This window comes from Sceloporus undulatus, chromosome 6 (genome assembly GCF_019175285.1).
Source record: "Sceloporus undulatus isolate JIND9_A2432 ecotype Alabama chromosome 6, SceUnd_v1.1, whole genome shotgun sequence".
Classification (NCBI taxonomy): Eukaryota; Metazoa; Chordata; class Lepidosauria; order Squamata; family Phrynosomatidae; genus Sceloporus; species Sceloporus undulatus.
Genome location: NC_056527.1, coordinates 68,828,704 through 68,853,832, shown reverse-complemented (window position 1 = coordinate 68,853,832; position 25,129 = coordinate 68,828,704). Strand labels below are relative to the sequence as shown.

General features: G+C 39.3%; 1 protein-coding gene across 1 annotated transcript in view; it reads right to left on the bottom strand.

The window, feature by feature from the left end:
- The window catches only part of CNTNAP2 (contactin associated protein 2), a 1,400,287-nt gene that overhangs the window by 717,125 nt on the left and 658,033 nt on the right, over window positions 1-25,129 (bottom strand). Inside the window, exons 7-8 of the mRNA XM_042471198.1 lie at window positions 24,717-24,860; window positions 12,998-13,268 (exon numbers count right to left, since the gene is read on the bottom strand). Coding sequence (XP_042327132.1) covers window positions 12,998-13,268; window positions 24,717-24,860 — 415 coding nt within the window. The remainder of the gene's footprint in view (window positions 1-12,997; window positions 13,269-24,716; window positions 24,861-25,129) is intronic.

Below are 25,129 nucleotides of genomic sequence, written 5' to 3'. Positions count from 1 at the left end.
CATTATCAATCAGATCTATATGATAGAGCTTTTCCCCATCGCATAGTCCAGGATGCTAGGAATAGAGCTTCTCTTAAAGATCATTCCACATTATTTCTCCCTTCCAATAGAACCACTTGCAATAGGATCATAGGTTCTTTTACTTTCAATCATGCTGCTCATCAAATCAAGCGTATCATTCGTAAACATTGGCATATTGTACAGAACATTCCTGGTTGCTCGCAGGCACCCATTATAGCTTTACGTAGAACTAAAAACCTTAAAGGACTCTTTAGTTCATACTGACTTTTATGTTCATACTCAGGAATCATTTCATATTAGAGGTCACTACAAATGTGGACACTGTAGTTGTTGCAGACTTTCATTAAATTCTATTAAAGTATTGCCAAAGATGATGGTTTTGTTTTGAACAATAGCACTTTTGACCAATGATAACCCATTTAAACAATGCCAGAAAGATATATCAATTTTTTATGGCAAGATAAGAAACCCAGAATGAGATTTAGCATTTTACAAGATGCAAAAGAGAGCAGGTCTTGGACTTTCAGATCTGAAAATTTATTTCCCTTCCTGTAGTTTGATTATGTTGAAGGATTGGATAAAATTGGAGGAAAAGAGACTATTACAATTGGAGGGGTTTGAGTTGAGATTTTATTGCAATGGTTTCTCTGGTATAATAAAATTAAGGCAAATGTAGATTTCAATAACCATTGTGTTAGAAAATCTTTGTTGAGAATGTGAACAATAGCAAACAAAATTAAATCTTAAAATGCCTTTATGGGTCTTGCCATATGAAGCTTTGTACAGAAGAGAAAACATATTTAGTGATTATGGAAAACCTATGAACTCTCTTAATGCTTGAGAGGAGCATTATGAATGTAAACAAGTGAAGAAATAAAATAGAGGGTATGAATTTCAATTGTATTTTTAAGACAGATAGTTAAGGATTTAAGATGGATATGAACATTACATGGTTCGAATTTGAAATTCAGTTATATACAGATGATGAACATTTAATTGCTAAAATGTATAAGCTTTTTAAGAATGGAAATGTAGGAAGAAAAGACGGCCGCCTGACTCGGCACGGCCGTGTTGCCGCCAGAGCGGTGATGCAGGGCTGTGCGCGCCCAGAATGCTCTGTGGGGCATGCTTGCCTGCGATTGGTGGATGGGAGGGAAAGATGGCCGCTCTGGGAGGCGGATAGCCCTCTCGTTGGTTCCCCAGTCCTCCAGAGCAGTGATTGTCGGCTGCTCTGGGGTTGGGGTGACCCCTTCCCAGCCCACCTTTGCTTGGCCATTTAAGGCCGCGTGGTCCGGCACTCAGCGCCATTTGCTGCTCGGCTCTCCCACCCGCCCTCCCTAGGGTGCTGGTGTTTTTTGTCACAAATTTGGGGCGGCAGGAGAGGGTCTGGATCTGGTGGGCATGGTCTATAGGGTTGCATAGCACTATATCGGGAGTCCCTATGGGACACGGGAGCGATGAGGGCATGCATTGTGGCCATTGCGGGGGCCATAATGTGACATCGCTTCCTGGTGACTAGGGGCTTTATTATTAAATGCAATCAGTAAGTTGCATGGATAAGAGAGGGTGTTCCATTAGCCCCTAGCTCATCCCGATGTCTTGCTGATATATGACTGCCTAGTATCTTACAACAGCGGGTTGTACGATGATCCAGACCTCATGCTTTTGCCAACCCTACCTTTGGTTGTTGGTTTTGCGTTAATAAAGTTGTGGCCTTTCCTCCACATCTGGCTCATGTATTATTGTGGTGCCTCCCTCCCAGGCAACAAGTTAAATAATGCATGATAACATAAGCTCAAAATATTGGTTATAATATCCAAATGAATCAATGGGGGTGGATATCGACTAAGAGTTTGAAGTTCACTTTGAATTGTGATTTGAAAGAACATTTTTATAAAATGATGCACCAATGGTATTTAATACCAAAAAGACCCCCAAAGATGTAAAAGGGTTCCACTGACACATGTTGCAAATGTAAGCAAAAAGAGGGGACTTTTTTTCATATGTGACTTGTGACAAAGTTCTGATATATTCTACAATGGAAGGCATCCTGAAGCTTCACTTGCAACTGAAACCAGAACTTTGTTTATGGGGAATACTGTAAGAACAGATAGAAAAGAAACATGGAAGAATTGTTCAAAATATTCTTATTGCAGTGAGAATACTGTATGCACAAAAATGGAAGGGTGTAGGTACTCCATCACAAGAGGAATGGTTGATAAAACTACATGATTTGGTAGAAACTGATCAACTGAAGAATTTGATTAAAGAAAGATCTGTAGGTAACTTTTAAAAAGAATGGAAACTGATAATTGACTTTATGAGCCCATATTAGGGGGAAATAGCAATTTTAGGATTCGAAGAATAGTAGCTTGGATTAATAAATTTATTTTACATATCTGTTTAGAGGAAGTAAAAGAGTTTAATAACTACAATCTTCACATAGTAAATTGGCAGTCACATTCATTCCCTTTTTTCTTTTTTGTTTATTGTCGCTGTATTGTTATTATATGTACTACATTAGTGTAGATAGTGTTTAGTTTGCAGTATTTAAATGTAGATATTGTATTTCCCCCATATATGTTGTTTTATATTAGTAAAAGTTGTTAATTAATTAATTTTTTTTAAAAAAAATAAACATTCCAAACTTCTACCAGATATGTAGGGTCTGGAAACCATGCCCTATGAGGAACGACTTAGGGAGCTGGGGGCGTTTAGCCTGGAGAAAAGAAGGTTAAGAGGTGATATGATAGCCCTGTTTAAATATTTGAAGGGATGTCATATTGAGGAGGGAGCAAGCTTGTTTTCTGCTGCTCCAGAGAACAGGACCCGGAACAATGGATGCAAGCTACAGGAAAAGAGATTCCACCTCAACATTAGGAGGAACTTCCTGACAGTAAGGGCTGTTCAATAGTGTAGTGGAGTCTCCTTCCCTGGAGGTCTTTAAACAGAGGCTGGATGGCCATCTGTCAGGTATGCTTTGATTGAGAGTTCCTGCATGGCGAGAGGTTGGACTGGATGGCCTTATGGTCTCTTCCAATTCTATGATTCTGTTACAGAAAAAGAGTTTGAGATAATTTCAGTCCTAATATTGCCTTAAAGTGATTGCATTTTTAATGCTTTGGTTATTAATGAATGGTTAAAAAAATCAATCACCCAAAATCTTTTGTCAGAGAAATTTACAGCTAAAGAAATACGAAAGATAGTTTATAATCTGAAATTCAACAATGCACCAGCCTTAGATGGCTTGTGTGGTCTTTTTAATGAGACATTGGAGAATGAACTGAATTCTATTTTCTGCTCTTGTTTCAATTCTCTTTTAGAAGTTGGACTAATTCTGGTGTACTGCATGCTTTCAAAAGATATTTTAATTTTGAAATCTTGCAAAATGTACGAGGTAGAATATTTCCACCCATTTCACTTATAAACCAAGATGTTATAAAATGTGAAACAAGAAAGGGGATATATAATATTAGCAGTCCTTGGTGTGAATGAGATAAAGTGAACAGAAATGGGCCATTTTTATTCAGAAAACCACTTTCTCACAGTGATGAGAAAAACTCTAACTTTACTCATTCTTGCCTATGAGTAGTAAAGCATTACATTACTGGGCTCCCTCTTTATAGTTCTTTATCATTAAACACGCATTAAACTAGACAGTCGTTTGAACAGAATGTCAGAGGATTGTTCTCTTTAAAGCAGCACAGATGGCCACTCCATCAACAGTTGTACCACTTCTTCACCATCTCATTCTCCTTCATCTCCTAAAAAGAGCAGCTAATCTGGAATGATTTTGAGCCAGATTTGAAGACTGCATTCCCAAATGCCTCCCTGCCTGTGGTTCAAAAATGCATTTATACACATAAGCTGGCAGGCAATGTGCCCATTTGCACCAGCACAATATATTCATGACTAACTTCATAATGAGGCCATCTTCAGTTTGTCATCCATGTTCTGTTTAAATTGGGAGTAAGAAAAGAAAATGTTAACATGAAGTTCTTTTTGGCCAGTGAAGCTTTTAAAAATATTAATTCAGCACAGCTAAGAGAGCTGTGAATTGGCTCCCGGTGTAGAACAGATTAAAGGCTCAAACTGGCAAACTGTTTATAATATTTTATTGACTATGTGTTATAGGTACCAAAATAGAAATTAAAGTAGCATTAAGTGGTTAATGTAAAAACAAGTTTGGTTCTGTAAGTCTTAACAGATCACAGCGAGAATTTGATTAGCTATTTTAGCATTCTAAAAAACATATCTTTTTTAACATTTAAGCGTTCAAACGTTATAGTCCAAAACTGACAAAACAGTTATGCCTGACTTCCTCTTGTGTTGTAAACGCAAATATTTATAGCAGAATACACCAGATCTGCACTGATGTTCTACAATTCATGTTTATCAAAAATTTTCTTATATTAAAAGAAATGGTTTTTTTATAGAGGCTGTTTCCAAGGTAAGGCAATTTAGTTGCTTTACCAAATACATAAAGTTAATGAGCAAACTTCCTCAAGACATTATGAATTGTGTGAATCTGCTTTTGAAATGGAGAGGAGCCCCAGCTCTCTGTTTCAGCTCAATGAATGCATGTTGCTTCAGCAACATTTGAAAATGAAATGGCAATATGTGGAAAGAGGTCTGCTTAAGAAGAAGAAAGGTTTGTTCTCTTTTTGAAAACTAAAAGAATAGTACAGAAGCTTTGTTTTCTCCTCAAGGCCTACTTTGGCTCCTACTTCTGTGAACTGCACAGAAAGCAAACACAATGCAGCAGAAAGGTGATGCTCTTTCACAGATGAATCGAGTTAAAAGTTTACTTTTAACTTTATTAATGTCAACAGAAAATGCCAAGCTGCCAAAGGACATACTATAATGCTGAATGGCTACACAGACTGACAGGGGGGAAATCCAAGTCAAAACTACACAATAGTTTTAGTCATATTGATGGATTCTGTTTTCAGAAACTCAAATATTTACTGTGGTGTAACTGATTAAAGATTGCTTAAAATAGTTCCACAAATGGTCAAGTGAGACACATACTTCCTCTCTCTACAGTTCTAAAAAGTAACGTTTCTAAGCTCTATTTCAATTTTGGGAAGATGGACGTTCTCTCAGAGAGAGGTTGTGATCTAGACCTATGTGCAGAAGAAAAACATTCCATTTTTTGTGAAGTCAAAGGCTTTCATGGCCGGCATCCATAGTTCTTTGTGGGTTTTTCGGGCTGTGTGACCATGTTCTAGAAGAGTTTATTCCTGATGTTTCACCTGCATCTGTAGCTGGCATCTTCATTCTGTTTTTTGTATCAGTGTTTGTGAACCTCTGGTGAAACATTTGACTGTGGGTCATTACAAACATGTTAAGGAAAGTGTAGATACCTATGAAAGGAGTCATGCCTCAGTAGCAGAATCTTTTTTGTTTTGTTTATGGTCCCATATATTAACTATCAGCTGTTCTCTGCAAAGGTTTTGGAGCAGTTTATATAAGCAATTCCTTATGATGGCTTTAGGTTGAAAAGAAGAGGGCCTACACAGAATAGGGTAGGAATTCTACCCTATTTGGTTTGGATGAAAGACATCACGCAGGAGCAGCGGTATCAATAGGAAATACTAGGTGTACCATTAAAGAGGGGTAGCACTAAACCCCAAGTGATGTCACTCAGCTGTCACTGCACCACAATGGTGCTAGACAAGAAGGAAGGTAAGTAGCAGGGATGGAGGAAGCAGAGATGAGATGAGTGGACCCAGGGAGGGGTGGCTAGGGGAATGGTTGCAACTGGGGCTCTCAGGACCACTGTTCCCCCGGAGCCATCCACCACTGCACACTCCTTTCCCTTACCTCCTTCCTTCATTTGCTCCATGCAGCTGGGGAAGTGACAGCCAGAAAGAGCATTGCCTGAACCCTGCTCACCCTGCATGTTTTCCAAAGAAACAACATGCTCCTGTTGCTTCTCTTTTTCACTTGAATGAGGGAGGGTGCCCACTGTCAACACTACTCCACATAATCTGCTTTATCACTCCCCTACAAGGACCACCCACAAATCTTTATGCTTAATATGAACTGCTCGTCCTTTCTGTGGATTCTATCAGTTTCTTTTGGGATCATTTCTCTGTCCCTGGATTAACTCATCTGTGGGGTGGCAGAGCAGAAGCAGATGTTATGGCAAGCCAATTCAAAGGGCAATTGCTTGCGAGAAAGAGGGTAAATGAGCGATGACTGTACAGTTAGAATCATAGAATCATAGAGCTGTAAGAGACTGCAAGTGCCATCCAGTCCAACCCCCTGCCATGCAGGAAATCTAAATCAAAGCATCCCCGACAGATGGCCATCTAGCCTCTGTTTAAAGACCTCTAAGGAAGGAGACTCCACTACACTCCAAGGGAGTTTGTTCCACTGTCGAACAGCCCTTACTGTCAGGAAGTTCTTCGTAATGTTCAGGTGGAATCTCTTTTCCCATAGCTTGCATCCATTGTTCCGGGTCCTGTTCTCTGGAGCAGCAGAAAACAAGCTTGCTCCCTCCTCAATATGACATCCTTTCAGATATTAAAACAGGGTTATCATATCACCTCTTAACCTTCTCTTCTCCAGGCTAAACATCCCCAGCTCCCTAAGTCGTTCTTCATAGGGCATAGTTTCCAGACCCTTCACCATTTTGGTCGCCCTCCTTTGGACATGCTCCAGTTTTTCAACATCCTTTTTAAAATGTGGTGCCCAGAACTGGACACGATATTCCAGGTGGGGCCTGACCAGAGCAGAATACAGTGGCACTATTACTTCTCTTGATCTAGACACTATACCTCTATTGATGCAGCCTAAAATCACATTGGCCTTGTTAGCTGCCGCATCGCACAGTTGACTCATGTTCAATTTGTGGTCTACTTGGACTCCTAGATCCCTTTCACACATACTCTTGTTCAGCCAGGTGTTACCCATCCTATATCTGTTCATTTCATTTTTCTGCCCTACGTACAGTACCTTACATTTCTCCGTGTTGAAATTCATTTTGTTAGCTTTGGCGCAGCTTTCTAAACTATTAAGATCATTCTGAATTTCCTATCCTCAGGGGTATTAGCTACTCCTTCTAATTTGGTGCCATCTGCAAATTTGATAAGTATACCCCCAATTCTGTTATCCAAGTCATTGATCCTTGGTATCCGCAGGGGACCAATTCCGAATACCTCCGGGGATACTAAAATCTGTGGATACACAAGTCCCATTGTCCTCAGTGATGGTGCGGCCATGCAGCTGCACCATCATTAGGGAAAATGGGACTTTGCTACCCTGGCCACCTGAAGCCCACTTCAGTGCTCTCACAGTGGTGGGCAGCAGGGGGCCATCTCCTCTTTCTCCTCCTCCTCTTCGCTCTACTGTTTTTCCCTCTGATGCCTCTGCCTTCTCCTTCTACTCTTTCATCCTCCACACAACTTCCTCTTCCTCCTCCACCTCTTCCTCCTCTGCCATTCCCCCACATGGGCTTGACATCAGTAGATGCTGGGCTCCACGGATGGCAAGTCTGTGGATATGGAGGGCCTACTTTATTTTTGTTTGAAGGCCTCAAGCAGATGGCGCAAAAGGAGTGGCTGTGGCCAGAGGCTGCTCCTGCCCTGATTGCTGAGAGACCATAGGGGCTAATTTTGTATTGCAATTTTTACTGTACACCGCTATGATCACTGCGAAATAGCGGTCTATAAATAAAACTTATTATTATTATTATTATTATTATTATTATTATTATTATTATTATTATTAAACTGTCCCAATAAGAAAAATAGTTTGCGGACTGAGTTCTGTGGTTTAGGAATTCTATGTCCTTTATGTGCTGGATAATGGCTGTTTTAGCTTTAGAATATCCCATAGGCTGGAGGGCGTTAGTCGTGAGACCCAGATTTTGGAGTTTTGTAGTCAGAGAGTTTTTCCATTTAGATTGAAAAGTGTCTGCCAAAATTAATGGCATAAGTCTCACAGGAAGAAAAGTCTACTTTAACCAGAAATTCACAATAAGCATCAATATTCGGGCTTCCATCGAAATTTGTCCTGTCTCCAACCTGAGTATTACATTTGAGATGCATGTTGGAATTCTTGTAATTGCTCTTAAAAATTGGTTTGTGCTACTTCTAATGAGTTGTAATCATTAGGCGTGTACACCTGACAGCCATACAGCATCTGGGAAATTATTTTGCTGACAAATACTTGGATGGTTGTGGGGACATATTGGCCACCTTTAGAATAGAAAAAGGAAAGAAGTGCTTTGGTACTTCTTTGGGCATTAGCAATGGCATGCTTCATTTGCAGATTCCATGATCCTGTTGACTGGAAGGTTATCCCTAAGTATTTGTATGAGGTAACCTGATCTATTTGATGGCCATCGATCTGCCATTTATGTTTGGTCTTTTTCTTATTAAATACCATAACCTTTGTTTTGTTGTAGTTTATAGTCAGCAGTTCATCTTTACAGTAGGTAGCAAGAGCACTTAAGAGGCGTCTCAGGCCTATTCTTGTCTGCGATAGAAGCACCAGATCATCGGCATATTATTATTATTAACCTTTATTTATAAAGCACTGTAAATTTAGCATATAACAGCCTATATGCTAAATGAGGGGGATGAAAATTTATCAATTCCAAATGATGAACTAAAGAGTTAATATAGAAGTAGAATAAGATGGGGGCTAATATGCAGCCCTGTCTTACTCCAACATAGGTAGGTATTTTTCTTGTTAAATGTCCAGCAGGGGTACATTGGACTTTCATATAGGTATTTTCGTAAAGCTTCTTCATAAGCACCAGTAATCTCTTATCGATGTTAAGGGATTCCAATTTTTTCCAAAGTTTTTCCCTTGATATTGAATCTTTACTCCAGGGGAGATCTATCAAACAACACCTGAACTAGACATAAGAAATTTACCAAATTGATTTCCAAATTAAAAACAGGTAAAGCGCCTGGTTGCGATAACATCCCTCCTGAACTATTAAAAACAAATACAGATTGGTGGGCTCCTGTTCTAGCAAGTTTGTTTACATGGATTGATAGAATGACACACATCCCAGAGGATTGGGGTTTAGCTATTATTATTCCAATCTATAAAAAAGGTGAGAGAACTGACCCGGTGAATTACTGACCTATCAGCTTGGTCTAAACTGGATTACTTCTGCAGTGTGTTTTGGACCTTACTTGTAGAATTACTTAATTTAATCCAGGGCTGGGGAAAGTGTGGACTTAAACCATGGAGTTTATCACTTGGCGTTTTAAATCAGCTCCAGCTTCCTGGACTGCACCTGGGCCATGGGATGGAAGCGGGGATTATCACACACTAAATTGCTGCTGAACTACTGGCTACCATCAGTCCAGGTCCAAGCTGTGCTCTGCCAGCACTTTTTAGTCAGTTGGAAAGCATTCCAACACTAAAAAAGTGCTGGCGGAGTGTGGCTTGGACCCAGCTGGGACCCAGGCTAATGATGGCTGGTGATTTGGTGATGATTTAGTGTGTAATAATTCCTGCCTCCATCCTGTGTCCCAGCTGCAGCCCAGGAGGCTGGAGCAGATTTAAGTCGCCAAGCGATAAGCTCCTATATGTGATCCTTTGATTCCAGTTCCACTGTTTCTGAAGCTCCACACTATTCCCCAAAGTTCTCTGAACCCCTAATTTTTAAAAAATTAAGTAGAATTCTTACTCAGCTCTTACCCAAAGCTCCCTAAATACATGCACACAACACCTTTCAAATTTCCAAATCCTTAACAACCTCTGACCTTCTCAAATTCCTTCTTTTCCCTCTTTTTCTCCTCCAAAATGATGACAGAAGGTAACACAATGTCACCTCCTGTTGCCATTTTGGAAGGAACACAAAGCATTTTGTTATGCTGAGGGAATTTAGCCCATGGGTCAGGGGTGAAAAATGCCTCCCAGACCCCATGCATTGCTTATTTCAGAAGAAATTGCTTACAATTACAGAACTTAATTTTAAGTACACCGATCTTGGGCAAGATCCAGCCTTATGCAAGAAGGGAAAGCACTTCTTCTAATGTATGGGAGAAGGAAAAAAATCTTCTTCAGGTACCAGCCCCTCAAGTTTTAGAGTGTGTCATTTTTGGGAGGCCTCCTATGCTGAGGAATTACTAAAGGTTATAGTATCTACTAGCAAAGAAAACATTTTCTCTCTCCATTTGGAGCAGCACACCAAGACACAGCAGTTTGTTTTGAAAACACTGGTAGAGAGGAATACAATTTTTGTTCATTTGTATTTCCATGTAAAATTATCAAATTCACCTTTCATGTAACTAAAGAAAGACCAGAATAGAGTTTGCTATCGAATCTGTGTATTCTTGGAATTCCTAACACATTCACAAACTTAGGTGTGCATTGAAAAAATATCTATTGTGTATAAAAATGGGTATCTTTCAAAAATGTACAAAATGGCTTTATTCTATTGATTTATTTTTTTTTTTTTTTGCAAAAGTGTGCACATATAAAAAGCATATAGAATTGTACACAGAAATGAAGGAAGGACTTGCATTCTCCTCTTTCCCCTATGATAGGGATATATAAACACTTTCAGTGTCTTGTCATTTTAGAATTAACTTTAATGAATGCAGGACAGAGGAAATTCTTTATCAGAGAAAGGGCTTCTTTATAACATAAAACCATTCCTACTCATTTTCTTTCCTACATATCCAGCACATCTTCATCCAGTCATTTTTACTGAATGGAACAGATCAAATAACTGTGTATACTTAAAACAACAACAACAGGATCCTTTGCTTACAACTGTGCCAACAGGACAAACACATCATGTATTTCAACATGTCTACCTGATTACCTAGCCTATCAACTGATTCTTCTCACAGCGTATAAATGATTGAAGAAAGAAACTACAAGGTAAGGCAAAAGACAAAGATAAAAGATTTCAAGCATTCTTAAAAGCAAACAAGTACAACAACCAATTATAAAGTAAATTGGAATTCTTACAAACTAGTATTAGCTATCAATTCTTGGCATGAAAACCTTCGTAAAGCTTTCTAAAAATCCCCAGTGAAATCACCAGACAAATTTTAATTGAAAGGGACATCTGTTTAGTCCTTCTACTTCAAGTCGTCTGTCTCTGATGGCAACACATCTAGAACAATACCTTTCTTTTCCCCAGTAGAACAGTTTAACTAGAGTTGCACACAGCAATGCTCCCAAAGCTTGCTTGCTTCACACTTTAAATCAGCATCCATGGTTTTGAAGTGAATGCATGAAAATATTATCACTGCAGTGAAAATATATTTGGAGATGAAAAGGTGATCCTGGAAGATGAGCCAGAATTTATATCACCTGAGTACAAACGAAGCAGGAAAATGGGTAGGGAGCAGAAGACAAACCTCACTCTGCATGTATGATGAGATTCATACACCTGTTTACCATTTTCACTGAAATGGGACTAAAAAGTTTACTTTTGACAGTATTGTGTCTTTTTTGATTTAATGCTGACCAAGGCAATTAATTTCTAGGCCTTTAAGTTTAAGAAACCACAGATCCTTGTTTAAATAACTGCTATGAATATGGGAAACTTCTAAAACATAGCAAAGATTTGTTGCCATGTTTCTGTGAGCCAGATCCACATAAGAAAGTACTATTTTACTGGGCTAATAACTTGGACGGAGCAGTCAGGGCTTGCAGGTCCTTCTTAGAGGTTTTATGCTTCTTTGAAGTCTGATGTTGTTAAGTGTTCAAAAAGGCTTTAATGAATAATGTTACTTGAAAACTTGTGTGTGCAATGTTTTCCATATAAAAAAAATCATACCATATATCTTCTTGTTAAGCAGCTGTAGTCCCTTAGAGTGCAAGTCAATGATTATTGTATTTGCAGAGATAGGCAACCTAGTGCCCTTCGATATGACCAAATATGCACAATTATGGGAGCTCTAGTCCAAAAATGTGTTGGAACCATTTTGATCATCATTTAATTGTTCTGATTATATTTAGAAAATTAAAATTGCCTCTTCCCCCCGCCCTCTTCTTTGGTTGTCTATGTCAGAAAATAGATTGTCAGTCTTTTTGAAAGCACCTACTTGATTTTTGTGTATGTCATTCTATAAAATGCTGAATATACAAGCCATGCAAGATTAATATCTTAACAATAGGTACCGTAAATACATAGATGAATACAGTACATAGGTAAATACAGTAAGAACTCCAAATTGATTGTGGTCAACCTCAACCTTCATGCCACAAAATACCTATATTTCTCTCTATGATATCAGTCAGTCTCTTCCTTCTTCCATTTCCCAGTGTTTTTGATGAACAATAGGGTGCTAACAACAGTAAGACATTAAACTTCTAAATGCATAGATAAAGCAACCCACTCAAAATTCTCTGGACAATTTTCTTTTACCACCATAGAACTGAGGTCTTTTTACCCACCTATTTCCAGGCCAAGGGCTCAACCCAGATTGGTCCCCAGGCTGGTGCAAGGATGGGTGGGTGTTTATCCACCTGCCCATCCCCAGACCATGCATCTGGTACCACTGCAGCTCTTACCCCCATCACTGGTGCTGATGCAAAAATGGGGCACCTGGCTGCAATCACATAGTCAAGTGCCCTGTTTCTGTGTCACATGCAGTGATGGAGGATCTAATCATCTGCAGCACTAACAACGGAGGTAAAGGGTGCATGGGGCTGTCAGGATAGCAAGGGTTTGCCATGAAGTTTCCAAGAAACTCTGCTTCAAACAGTGGGTCAATTTGACCTGTATTGAGGACCTTTTGCCCTGAGACTGGGCTGGATCCACAGAATCCTGACCAGGGTTTTGGCCTGAGTTGTCCAAACTGGATTACATGAGTCCAAGGGTAATCTTTTTGTTGTCAGCTCCTCAGATGCAGCACAATCAAAGCAAGATTTTCTTCCAACACAAAGATCAAAGGTCAAAACTGAAATCTGCATGGAGAGCTAGCCCCAACTTGTAAAATCATAGGACTTGAAGAAAAGAAATAGCTAGAGTTATTGTGTTTACCTGAAGATATGTCTATTTGATTCTTCTTGTCCCCAGTGACATTGACATGGATATGAATGCTGACTTTGCCCTCAATCAAATCAATCTCTACAGCTCCCCGTCCTTCAGCGAGATTGCTGAAAAGCAGTAGTCCATTTGGATTCCATGTCCGAAACTGAAAGTTGATCGAAAATACATCCTGGTTTGGACGGCCAGGCAGTTCAAGAAAACTGGTTGCATTGAAAAAGACCGGCACTGTATGGGGCTCCACACATGAGAAGCTTAAATTCCCCTGTTTAGAAACAAAACACAAATACACAGATGAAAAATATAACCCTTAATCTTTTTAATCTTTCATATGATAGATTTTTTAAATAAAAATATAAATAGTTAAGTTAAGAGAAGAAATGCCTACCATTTTTTTAACTGTGGAAAGGAAAACATATAAACTACGTCTGTTCAGTTTGAAGTCAGACACAATGACATTTGATATTGTTGGCCATGATACCTTCCTGAACTGATTTTATGTGGCGAGGCCTATTCTTCTGCCTGATCTGCAGGGTCAGAGTCAGAACATAGCTTCTGTTCACTTGTCCCACTAGTTTAGACTGCAAGGTACTGTGGAATACTATTTTGTCTCTAGAATTATTTGGTAGTAGTCAATGGAGAAACTGATTAGTTAGTATTTATTTATGGTTTTTCCACCTAACATCATATTGTAAGGGTGTTTTCAAATAAAATTAATTGGAACAATTTAAAATGTGAAACAACTGAAAATTAAAACAATACAGACTTCCAGGGGTGAGAATAGCCAATTAGAATCTCTTAGATGGGGCTCTGTGGGAATGAGAGTGGCAGCACTGCAATCACTTGTTAAGACACAGGTTCTGACCAGTGATTTACCTTCCTGGATAAGGGGAGATTGAGGAGACAGCCCGCAAGGGTCCGACAATTCCACTTAACTTGTGGGGTTTGTGATAATAGGTTATGACTGAAGTGGTGGTGGTGGACCTCAGAACAAATTCTATCAGCTCCTCCTGCTGCACACAAACTTTTAATAGACTCAAAGCTGGCACAACTCTCTCTGTGATGTTAATTATATTTGCTGATTTATTGGGGCATGAAGAAATCCTTGAATCAGAGGTTTCATCAATGCCTGGTGAGTTCTTTACCTTTTGTGTTAATGTGAGAAAGCATTTTTTTAAGGGGGGGTGCATTTTAAGGCTCAAAGTAGAAAGTCTCACATACCTGGTGAAGAAATGGCAAAAGCAATAAAGGATACAGTAATGTGAAATGATGAAAGTAGTATTTTAAAATCAGAAGACTAGATACTTTTGTAGGACCTCATGAGTAAAAATGCTTGAGAGACTGATTTGTTTTGGGAAAAATGCTTTCAAACTTATATGCATATATGCTTGTGTTTTGTTTGCCACACATGCATCATTTAAACAGCATACCCCCAAAGTGACTAGAAGCAGCTTTATTTTGACCTTTCTGTATGGGGCCTGCAATATTAGGGCTCATTGTCTAATTTGTTTCAAGGAAAAGATCTAAGATACAAGGGTAAAGTACAGGCTATAAAATCGATCAGATAGAATAAAAGGAAAAAAAGTTTTTAGAATGTTTACATTATGTGTAATGTACATTTAGTACCTCGGATACATAGAAAAAATAATTTTAAAGATGTTAGAGGTTTGTTGTAAATGGAAAATTGTTGAATTTTTAATTGTCATTAAAAATGAAGTGGAAAATGCAATATTTTGATTTGTGGAGAGTTAGGAGACACTGTTGATGTTATAATCAATGTTATAAGATATAGATTTTAAATGAAAAACTGTTTGTTGTTGTTGTTAACTGCCCTTGAGTCAATCTTGATCCATGGAGACCCTGTGGATGAGACATCTCCAAGACTCCATGTCATCCAGTGCTTTGCTTATTTCCTGTAAATTCATACCCATGACCCCTTTAATAGAGTCCATCCATCTAGTATGTGGCCTTCCTCTCTTTCTACTTCCCTACACCTTTCCTACTATTATTGTCCCCTCTGCCATTAGTTGTGCCTCTCATGCTGTGATCAAAGCATGACAGCCTTAGTCTAGTTATCTTGGCTTCACCTGATTTGTTGTAGGAATTCTGGGAACTGTAGTTTTGTGAGACATTCAGCCTTCTCTATTAGAGAGCTCAGGTGCCACAATAAACTATAATTCCCAGAATTCCCTAGCACTGAGCCAGAGCAGTTAAAGTGGTCTCAAACTGGATTATTTCTGCAGTGTATTTTGGGTCATGGTTTTGTTTAATGTAAATTGTGAGAGGAAAAGAAATAGAAAAATTTGATAGTCATTACTAACATGGATTAAGATGGGATTTGGATTAGCAATAAATGTATCCCATAGAAAGGAGATGAAGAATTACTGCATGATAGAGGTATTGATAAAACCAATAGTATCAATTTAATAAACCGCTGAAGAGAAGACCAGAAGTCACTTTTATCTTTCTTTTTCTTTTGAGTTTGTATCCATTTCTTTTTTATTCTTTTTGTTCTTCTCCCTCCTTTTTTTATTTTTTGTCCTGTTTGTTTGTCTTTGATTTACATTATTGGCAAACTTAAATAAAATTTAGATAAAATTTATAAATATTTATAAAAAATTAAACCAATACACATAATGTAAACATTCTAAAAACAGGAAGCATTGCACACTTTAAAGAGCTATGTTAAGGAAATATAAAATCATGTATCTGTATGTACTAGATAAAGTCATAAGGCCCCAAAGATCCAAACTATTTTGGATTTTTCATTACCAACACCTTGAATTCTGACAAGTGCAATTCATGTAGAATTAGTGCTATATGGTATCTATAACCTGTTCCTGTCAGAAGTCTAGCACTTCATTTTACACATTCATAAGGACAGCATCACATAGAATGCATTTCAGTAATCCAACTGAAAGTTCACCAAGGCATGACTACTATGGTCAGGCTATTTCTTTTCAGAAAAGGTCTGAACAAGCTGTGATGCATTGAACTCTTCTACTTCCACACCGAGTATGAAGTTGTGCTGGTTTCTTCAAATTAATTTGCCTTAAAAATTATGTACCAGAAAGTAAGCTAAGTGTTTTATCTAAAGGAGAGCAATCTTAGAGCTAGAGGGTAGGAGCACAGAATGTTAACCCTCTATAACACTAATTTCCATACATTTTTAAAATGAGATGTGCATGCTGATGCACCTAAAATACCCTTGCTTTCAAACTTATATGCATATATGCTTGTGTTTTGTTTGCCATTTAAACTATATCTATATAGTGTTGAAGAAAAAGAAATTTCTAACTCTGGCGTATTTAAAGTGATAATTGACAGTAACAACAGAAATGAATAATAATAATAATAATAATTTGTTTTATTTATATACCGCTATTCCAAAGATCAATGTATGCATACTTTGTATTTAGTGGGAGTGAAATAGTTGCTTTGCTCCAAACTCATCATCTTGAGTCTCATAAAAGATCCTGCTTTGGAGACAAGTGCTGTAAGGGATGCTGGGTGGAGGAGACTGGGTAATGCCAGAGGGTCAGTGCAGGTCGCAATGGATGGGCAAACACTGGGGGTGGGTGGGCTAGGAGCAAAATGGCAGGGGTGGGGGAAGCCTTTCAAAGTCCTGGTATGGATGGGTGATGATATAACTCCCAGAGCGGAAAAAATTAGTGAGAAAAGAGTAAACACATTAAATTTATTATTAATGTTCTTTAAAATCGAATTCTTTTACATCTAAATTGAACTGAGAACATCAAGACAATTACATTATTTTTAAAATAGTGTTTGAATTTATGTCACATTACTTCACTGAAAACTTCCACAGAATTAAGGTTAAAATCCAATCCATGATTTTAACCCCCACTGTCCCTGCTTTGAATTCTGGGTAAAGGAAACAGCTGCATCAATTTTTAAATCCTCCATCCACCCCACCCAAAATTCTTTTTTTGGCTCTTCCCCCTCCCTTTCTTATAATTTCATCTTCTTACTCTTCCCTTCCCCTTCATCCTTTGATTTCCACATAGATCTCAGCTAACATAAGAGGGTTAAGAGTTCTAGAATTCATTTGCCTGGGAAAGATGAGGATGGACTAGAAAAATGGGCCAAAGCTAACAAAATGAAATTCAACGTGGAGAAATGTAAGGTACTGGTACACTTAGGGTGGAAAAATGAAATGCACCGATATAGGATGGGGGACACCTGGCTGAATGAAACTATGAACTTTATCGCACAGGGCTCCCAGGGACCGCTTTCAGAAGGGAACGGAATGAGTGGGGGATACATTTTCTCGCACACACAAGTCCCTCACTTGTTCCGTTCAGTTCCCTATCTGTTCCCCATCCATTCCAGAGGGGGCGAACACCCCCTCTGGGGACGGATTGGGAGCGGAAGAGAGGGGAACAGAACAAGTGAAGGACTTGTGTGAGTGGTAAAATGTGTCCCCCACTCATTCCGTTCCCTGCCAGGCTGCTTTTGGACCTTTCTCCATCTGTGCTGGAGCCCTGTGCATTAAACTTCTATGTGTGAATGGGATCTAGGAGTCCAAGTAGACCAAAAGTTGAACATGAGTCAAGAGTGTGATGCAGCAGCTAAAAAGGCCAATGAGATTTTAGGCTGCATCAATAAAAGTATAGTGTCTAGATCAAGGGAAGTAATAGTGCCACTCTATTCTGTTTTGGTCAAGCCCCACCTGGAATACTGTGTCCAGTTCTGGGCATCACAATTCACAAAGGATATTGAGAAACTGGAGGGCGACTAAAATGGTGAAGGGCCTGGAAATCATGCCCTATGAGGAACACCTTAGGGAGCTGGGGATGTTTAGCCTGGAGAAGAGTCAGTTAAGATGCGATATGATAGCCCTGATTAAATATTTGATGGGATGTGATATTGAGGAGGGAGCAACCTTGTTTTCTGCTGCTCCAGAGAACAGGACAAGGAACAATGGATGCAAGCTACAAGAATACAGAGTCCACCTCAACATTGGGAGGAACTTCCTGACAATAAGGGCTGTTCGACAGTGGAACAAAGTTCCTCGGAGTGTAGTGGAGTCTCCTTCCTTAGAGGTCTTTAAACAGAGGCTGGATGGCCATCTGTCCGGGATGCTTTGATTTAGGTTTCCTGCATGGCAGAATGGGGTTGGACTGGATGGCCCTTGTGGTCTCTTGCAACTCTACAACTCTATGATCTTCTAGGCAGTATTCAGTGTAGAATACAGAAGGCATATCTGGATGCAAAGATGACCAATTACTCTTCCAGTTTTCCCTGATTAATTCTTTCTTGATTTTTTTAAAACTTTGGAATAAACAAAGCTATAATGCTCCGGTCATTAACTGAAATAAACAGGGATCTTTTTGTACTTATATTCATAAAACAGCTGATGGTGAAATTAATAATGCATTTATGATTCTTAACTGGATCTATACTAGATTCATAAGAAATTAATGATTTCTTAACCCTCATTTGCGCAGAGTGGAACATATTTGCCATTATTATTGTAATCATTTCATGGGATACATTTTTTTCTTTATAGAATAACATCTATTCACATATTTACAATTTATATTTATATCCTTCTTTTCTCCAATATGGACAAAGGGACATGCATCTCCAATTAAATTCATCTTCAGTGAAATTCATAATTGTCTGTTTTATAGTTTTAAAAAATCAAGTTTGTGCTGATTCTACTTTTTTTCAGTATAATTTTGTAATGCAATAAAATTGTATGTCCATGCAGAACAATTTCATGGAATATTCATCTCAATTTTTGTAGCATGACAAGAACAATACTGTGAGTAAGAAAAATACAGTAAGAAACAGTAAGAAAAATCTGGGGCTGAGGTAAAATGTTTTTGTGCAAAATGTTGTACTTTGGGCATAACGTTTTTTTCTTGTGTAAAAAAAGCCTTTGTGAGATTTTCCCAAAGGAATTCCAAAACGTTTTTTAAAACTTTGATAAACCAGTACAAAGCCAAATAATTTTGTCCACTGGAAGAAATCTTTTAATTTTTTAAATTCTCATACAGTATGTGAAATAATGAAATTAGCTAAGACTTTTGTTGTTGTGTGCCTTCAAGTAATTTTCAACTTATGGCGACCCTAAGGCAAACCTATTATGGGGTTTTCTGCGGTTGTCTGAGACTGTGTGACTTGCCCAAGAGGTGAAACCCAGTGGGGTTCCATAGTTGAGTGGGAATCAAACCCTGGTCTCCAGAATCATAATCAGATCAGTACCCATGCTGGCTCTCAAGAACATCCTTAGTGTGTACTTAATGGTTGGCAAATGACCTCTTGTTGAGAGAGAAAATAGAATAATGGCACACAGTCTGACCTGAGCTCTTTGAAGTAAGGGTTGGACAAAAGTAGGATAAAATTAAGAGGGAAGGGAACTTAAGGAAATATAGACATATGTTTGACTCAAATAACTGTGAACATGGCTTCAGCCATGTTCAAGGCCTGGGAGAAATGAAGGATATATTTCATATTATCTATTCTTTAATACAAGATCTCTGCAAAACAGGGGTGGTTTGTGACTTGAGCAGGGGGTGCCTTATCCCAAACTTTGAGGGTAAGGTTCTTTGTCCTTGCTTGGACACAGGATCCCTATGTTGTACAGGTTTCATGATGAAAGTGCTCCAGAAGTGGTGAGATGGTATAAATTGGGCTGGCTGTACAAAGGGTTTAGGAGGAGAATCATAGAATAAGAGAGTTGGAAGAGACCTCCAGGGCCATCGGGTGCAACCCCCTGCCATGCAGGAAATCCAGATCAAAGCATCCCCAACAGATGGCCATCCAGCCTCTGTTTAAAAACCTCCAAGGAGGGAGATTCCGCTACACTCCGAGGGAGTGTGTTTCACTGTCAGACAGCCCTTACTGTCAGGAAATTCTTCCTAATTTTGAGGTGGAATCGCTTTTGCTGTAGCTTGCATCCATTGTTCCGGGTAAAGAAATATTTTATGGATGCTCTCTGTGTCCATAGCTTCCTCCCGACAATCAGAAGTAACTCATGCTTAGTCCCACATGTATAACAATGGCTGTTCTACATTAACAGTGTGTATATTTTGAATTATTTTTTTTTAAATAGATTTAGAGCTAGGCATAACACAGTATTTCTTTTCAATATCTAAATTTATGTATCTCACTGTAACTATCTTATGCTAAACCAATCCCAAGGGGCAATAACAACAACCAAGAGAGCATGAAGGAGAAAAATGAATATCTATGCTGATTAAATTATAACAAAATTGATCTTGTTTTCCTAGAGGTAAAGCAAAGGAAGTAACTCTGCTTGAAACAAAGGAGATAGCAATTTTTGTATCTTCTCTCTACACTGGAAAACGAGTGAGCTGTCAAATTATACCAGCCTGCAACAGACTCTTGCTGAAGCATTCATGCGTTACTTACACTGCATGAAGTGTATAGGTCTTGTTGTAGTGTTACATATTAATAATGATGATGTTAAAAAATCAGCTACAGGGAGATACTGTATTCATGAGCCATTCTCAGGACCACCAAACATCTGGAGAAAAAAAATCACTTTCTCTGGCTGTTAATCTTTTAAGGGAAAATTTACAACCAGCTGTATGGCATCATAATGTCTATTTAATGTGATGTGGGCTTAACATACAGAGATTGCCTAGCAAACTATGACATGCTGCTCAACCATCTTTAGGGATAGCTAGCCAGAGCTGAAGAGCTGTGGCATGAACAAGTTGTCAAAGCAAAGGGGAGTAGTATTTGAATTCAGATAGAATCATCCTGACTTATGCTACACTTTTGCACTGGTTGGAACTGGGAAGCTTCGGTTTCTCCCTCCCCAAATCCCTCCAGAAGCAAGTGCTGAATCAGGGTATTTTAACCCTGAATGCCCTCTTGGAGAAATTGAGTTTAAAATGAAGGCGCCTGGCTGTCAATCAAATTTAGTTCCGCGATCATCATAGGTGACATTTCTAGCACTCATTGGCCCATAGGAAGTGTGCTTCCCCCCTCCATTTTTTTTAGAACCAGGCACCAGTATGCACACATTTTGTCAAATTTAAAAACCTCTTGTGTGTGTGTGTTGTGGGTATTTGGGTCAGGGCAGGTTATGATTGTCCCTTGACCCCGTTTTCAACCCCAAAATGCAAGCTAATGCCATCTCTGCATCCTGTATCCTCCCTCCTTGCCAACCCAGAATGCCTCATACACATGTAATAATAATAATAAATTCCTCACCTCGGAATGCCAGAAAAGGATGTGATGCCATGCATTCTTTGCTTTCCCTAGGCTACCCCTAAATTCCTTAGAGACAGTAGCAAAAGCATTCTGTGTATCAATTTGTCAAATTGGAAAAAGAAACGTAAGATTCGCAATGTAGCATTCATTCGCAAAGGAAAAAAGCAGTGCTTTTTGTAGCATTTCCTTTGCTGGAAGCAAAGAAATGAATGGAAAAGTGAACAAGCAGCTAGCCACATTCTATCTAATATATATCTACCTGGAGCAAAAACCATGTGCATAGACTGCCAAAAACAATTTTAAAAAAATTTAAAAAGGGAAAGCTCCCTGGTGTGAGAGGGAGGCTTGCTCTGTCCCTCTGACGTGCCCTGATTCGACCCTTCGCCCTGCTTATGTTCTATCTATATATCTACTGCAAAAACAATGCGCATAGACTGCCAAAAATAATTTTAAAAAAGGGAAAGTTCCTTGATGGAGAGCGGAGGCTTGCTCTGTCTCTCTGACCTGCCCTGAATTGACCCTTCCTCCTGCCTCTTCCTTCGCCTCCATCCTGCTCCGTTATAGAACACCCTCCATGGCCCCCATCTTTCCCCCGGCTCCTTCATCCTCCTCCTCCTCCTCCGTCACTTTCTACAGTTCTCCCTTCTGCCCTCCCTTTGACTGACCTCTGCAGCCCCCGTCAGTCATCCCGATTCCCCCTTTTTCCCTCCTGTCACCCTTTGCCTCCTGTCACCCATTCCCCTTCTTGCATCCTTCCTCCAACTCCTTTCTCCTTCTCCTCCTCCTCCTCCTCCTTTGCCCCGATGAAGGGAAGGAATGCCCTGCCCACTGCCCTCCCTTTGACCTAAATCCCTCCCCTGAACTGGCACTGATCATGATCAGGGGAAAGTTAATATTCGCGGAACCCGGGTTTTTCCAAAAGAGATGGCTTTTGCCCCGATTGCAATTGACCCGCTCTAAGGGGCATTTGCCACGAAATGCTTGTGCAAGCCTCTGATTCACATGTGGGAAATTCGGGGTGAATATGAACTTCACGTGTAAGAATCGATTTCTGATCTGGGGTAAAGTGTAGTCTGAATGGCCCCTTTGTAAACCTCAGAGCCAAGAACTGTCCAGTTAATTTGTAAGCTGCTCTGGGAGCCTTCTTGGCTGAAGGGTGAGGTATAAATGCTTTAAATAAGATAAGAAAAGAAAAGAGATAAGATAGATGAGCTAAGGGATAAAAAGGAGGAAGGAAAAAAGGAAGGAAGGAAGAAAGGAAGGAAGGGGGAGGAGAAAAAGAAATAAAAAACATGCACCTTGAAGACTAGCTGGTTTTTATTTTTGCATGAGCTGTCATGGATAGAAGCCCACTTCTTTTGATGCAGTAGAGAATGATAATAAATTCTCAGTCATAAAGCATATTTACACAATTGTGGGAGTGATATGGAATGAAATAGAATCTAGAAAGATGCAAATTATGACCCTTGCTCTAAATTTTTAAAAGGCTGGGGTGATGCGAGACAGGTCTTTCAGATCTTTATACAGTGGGCCCTTGTTATCCACTGTGGTTTGGCTCCAGGACACCCCTACATAACAAAATCCATGGATGCTCAAGTTCCATTAAATACAATGGCATAGTAAAATTGTGTCCTTTATATAAAATGGAAAATCAAGATTTGCTATTTAGAATTTAATGTGTGTGTGTGTGTGTGTGTGTGTGTGTGTGTAATATTTTCAAGCCATAGCTGCTTGAATCTGTGGATAAGGAGGCCCAACTGTAGTAGTCAGTTAGTCCTGATGTGTGAAAACAATGAATCTACTGACCAAACCATAGTTTCCCAGGGTTCAAAATGCTCCCTGAGAAGATCCTTTTTGTTATATGTGCAGTAGGGAGGACTCTTGTATTACGAGTATGTAGTGTGCATATGTAGCATCAAGCCAAGGGAGGAATTCAAGTACAGAAAAGATGAGCAAAGGGTGAGATATATTAAGACTAGAAAATAATAAATAAGACAGCACAGATCCAGAGAGGGAATACTCAGCTGCAGAAATAAGAGGGCAGGGATGAAGATACCGAGCAAGAGAGAACAGGAAAGATGGATAGGAAAGGAAACCATGCCCTATGAGGAGTGACTTAGGGAGTTGGATATGTTTAGCCTAGAAAAGCGAAGGTTAACTGGTGATATTATAGCCCTGTTTAAATATTTGAAGGAGTGTCATATTGAGAATGGAGCAAGCTTGTTCTCCACTGCTCCAGAGACTAGGACCTGAATTAATGATGCAAACTACAGAAAAACAGATTCAAGCTCAAGATTAGGAAGAACTTCCTGACTGTAAAAGCTGTTCAACAATGGAACACACTCCCTTGGAGCGTGGTGGAGTCTCCTCCTTTGGAGGTTTTTAAACTGGATGACCATCTTTCGGGGGTGTTTTGATTGTGAGTTCTGACATGGAAGGGGGTTGGACTGGATGGCCCTTGAGAGAAAAGATTCAGATTAGAAGAGTGAAATGATGAGAAGATCCAAGTCCATTGGATCTGTTACTTTCAAAAACAAACAGGAGGGCCAAAAGTACCCAGAATACACATTATTCAACTCGGGAGTCACTGAAAGCTCAGCATATATAAAAGTGAGAATATAGTGCTGAATTGGGAGCGTCACCTCTTTTTTTCTGGGAAGTACCTTCCAGGGCAGAGAGCAGACCAGATGGGGTGGATGGAAGGTAGGTGTGTGTAGGTGTGTGTGTGTGTGTGTGTTTCCAGATGCCTGCATATTTGTAGGTACCAGCACTGAGGAGCAGCTGTAATTGGTGCTGCCTCAAAAAAGAGCAGGCTCTCTTAGAGCTTCAGTAGAGCAGCTTCAGGAAGCATGGTGAGAGGCATTTCTGTTTTGAAGCACAGGTTCCCATGTTTCATCTCTTATCCTTGCATTTTCTGGGGGAATCAAGGCTGCCAAGCTTCAGAGAAATTGGTGAAGGGCACAAGCGGTCTTTCCATTAGGAAGGTATCTGAATAAGGATGGACAATTGTTCTAAAAATGACAGGAGATGTCCTTAACTTAAAGAGACTAAGAAGCACAGGTGAAGTACTTATATGGAAAAGGAGATCTAACGGGTAACTATGTAAAGTATTTTATTCCAGAGTAGATGTGTGCACTGTAAAATGGTTGGCATTAATGATTTTCCAAATTACAGTCTATTTTCTGAGTTTAGACACTAATGCCCCAAAATATTGGTATCTATAAAAACAGAAAAATGTGTTGCTTGTTTCCTTTTCCTGAAGCTGAAATATGGTGAAAGAAATTGTCTTTCCCACTGACAGTCCACAAGGCTTAACAGCTTTCACTCAGACTATGAAGAAATGTCCTGTGTGATAGGAAAACACTTTTTTGATAAACTGACTTTAAAGCAGTTTATAATTCCTCTCAGTTACACCAAGTTATTTCAAGACGTGTGACATGGTAATGGAGTTGCAGATATATACAAAACATCAGTTGAAATGATCACAAAGTAACATACTTACCACACTAGAAAACTCCAATTTCTTCCTCCTGGCCATATCGGTGATATTATTAGTATTGTAGATTATGCTTTCCATGCAGCCTTTGAAATTTTTTCTGCTGTTTGAACTTGGCTTCCCAGAGGAAGGCATGCCCCCAAATGTTATCTTTGAAAAGAAAAATGAAACATTTTATAATACAGTGAGTTACAACTCTTCCCCACTCCTCCCCTCACTCCGATATTTTATTAGCAAGCTTCTTTTATACAGTTAACCACAGGTAACTTTTAAATGGCTCAGACATCTTTTCCTTATCTGTTGTTATCTTTTTCTTCACTGTAGTGAAAATGAAACAGGATAAATCAACGAGAGGCATTTGAACATGTGCTTTGCTCTTGTAATGGTGCAAGGGCGCAAGTGAATGAATGGTCTCCAAA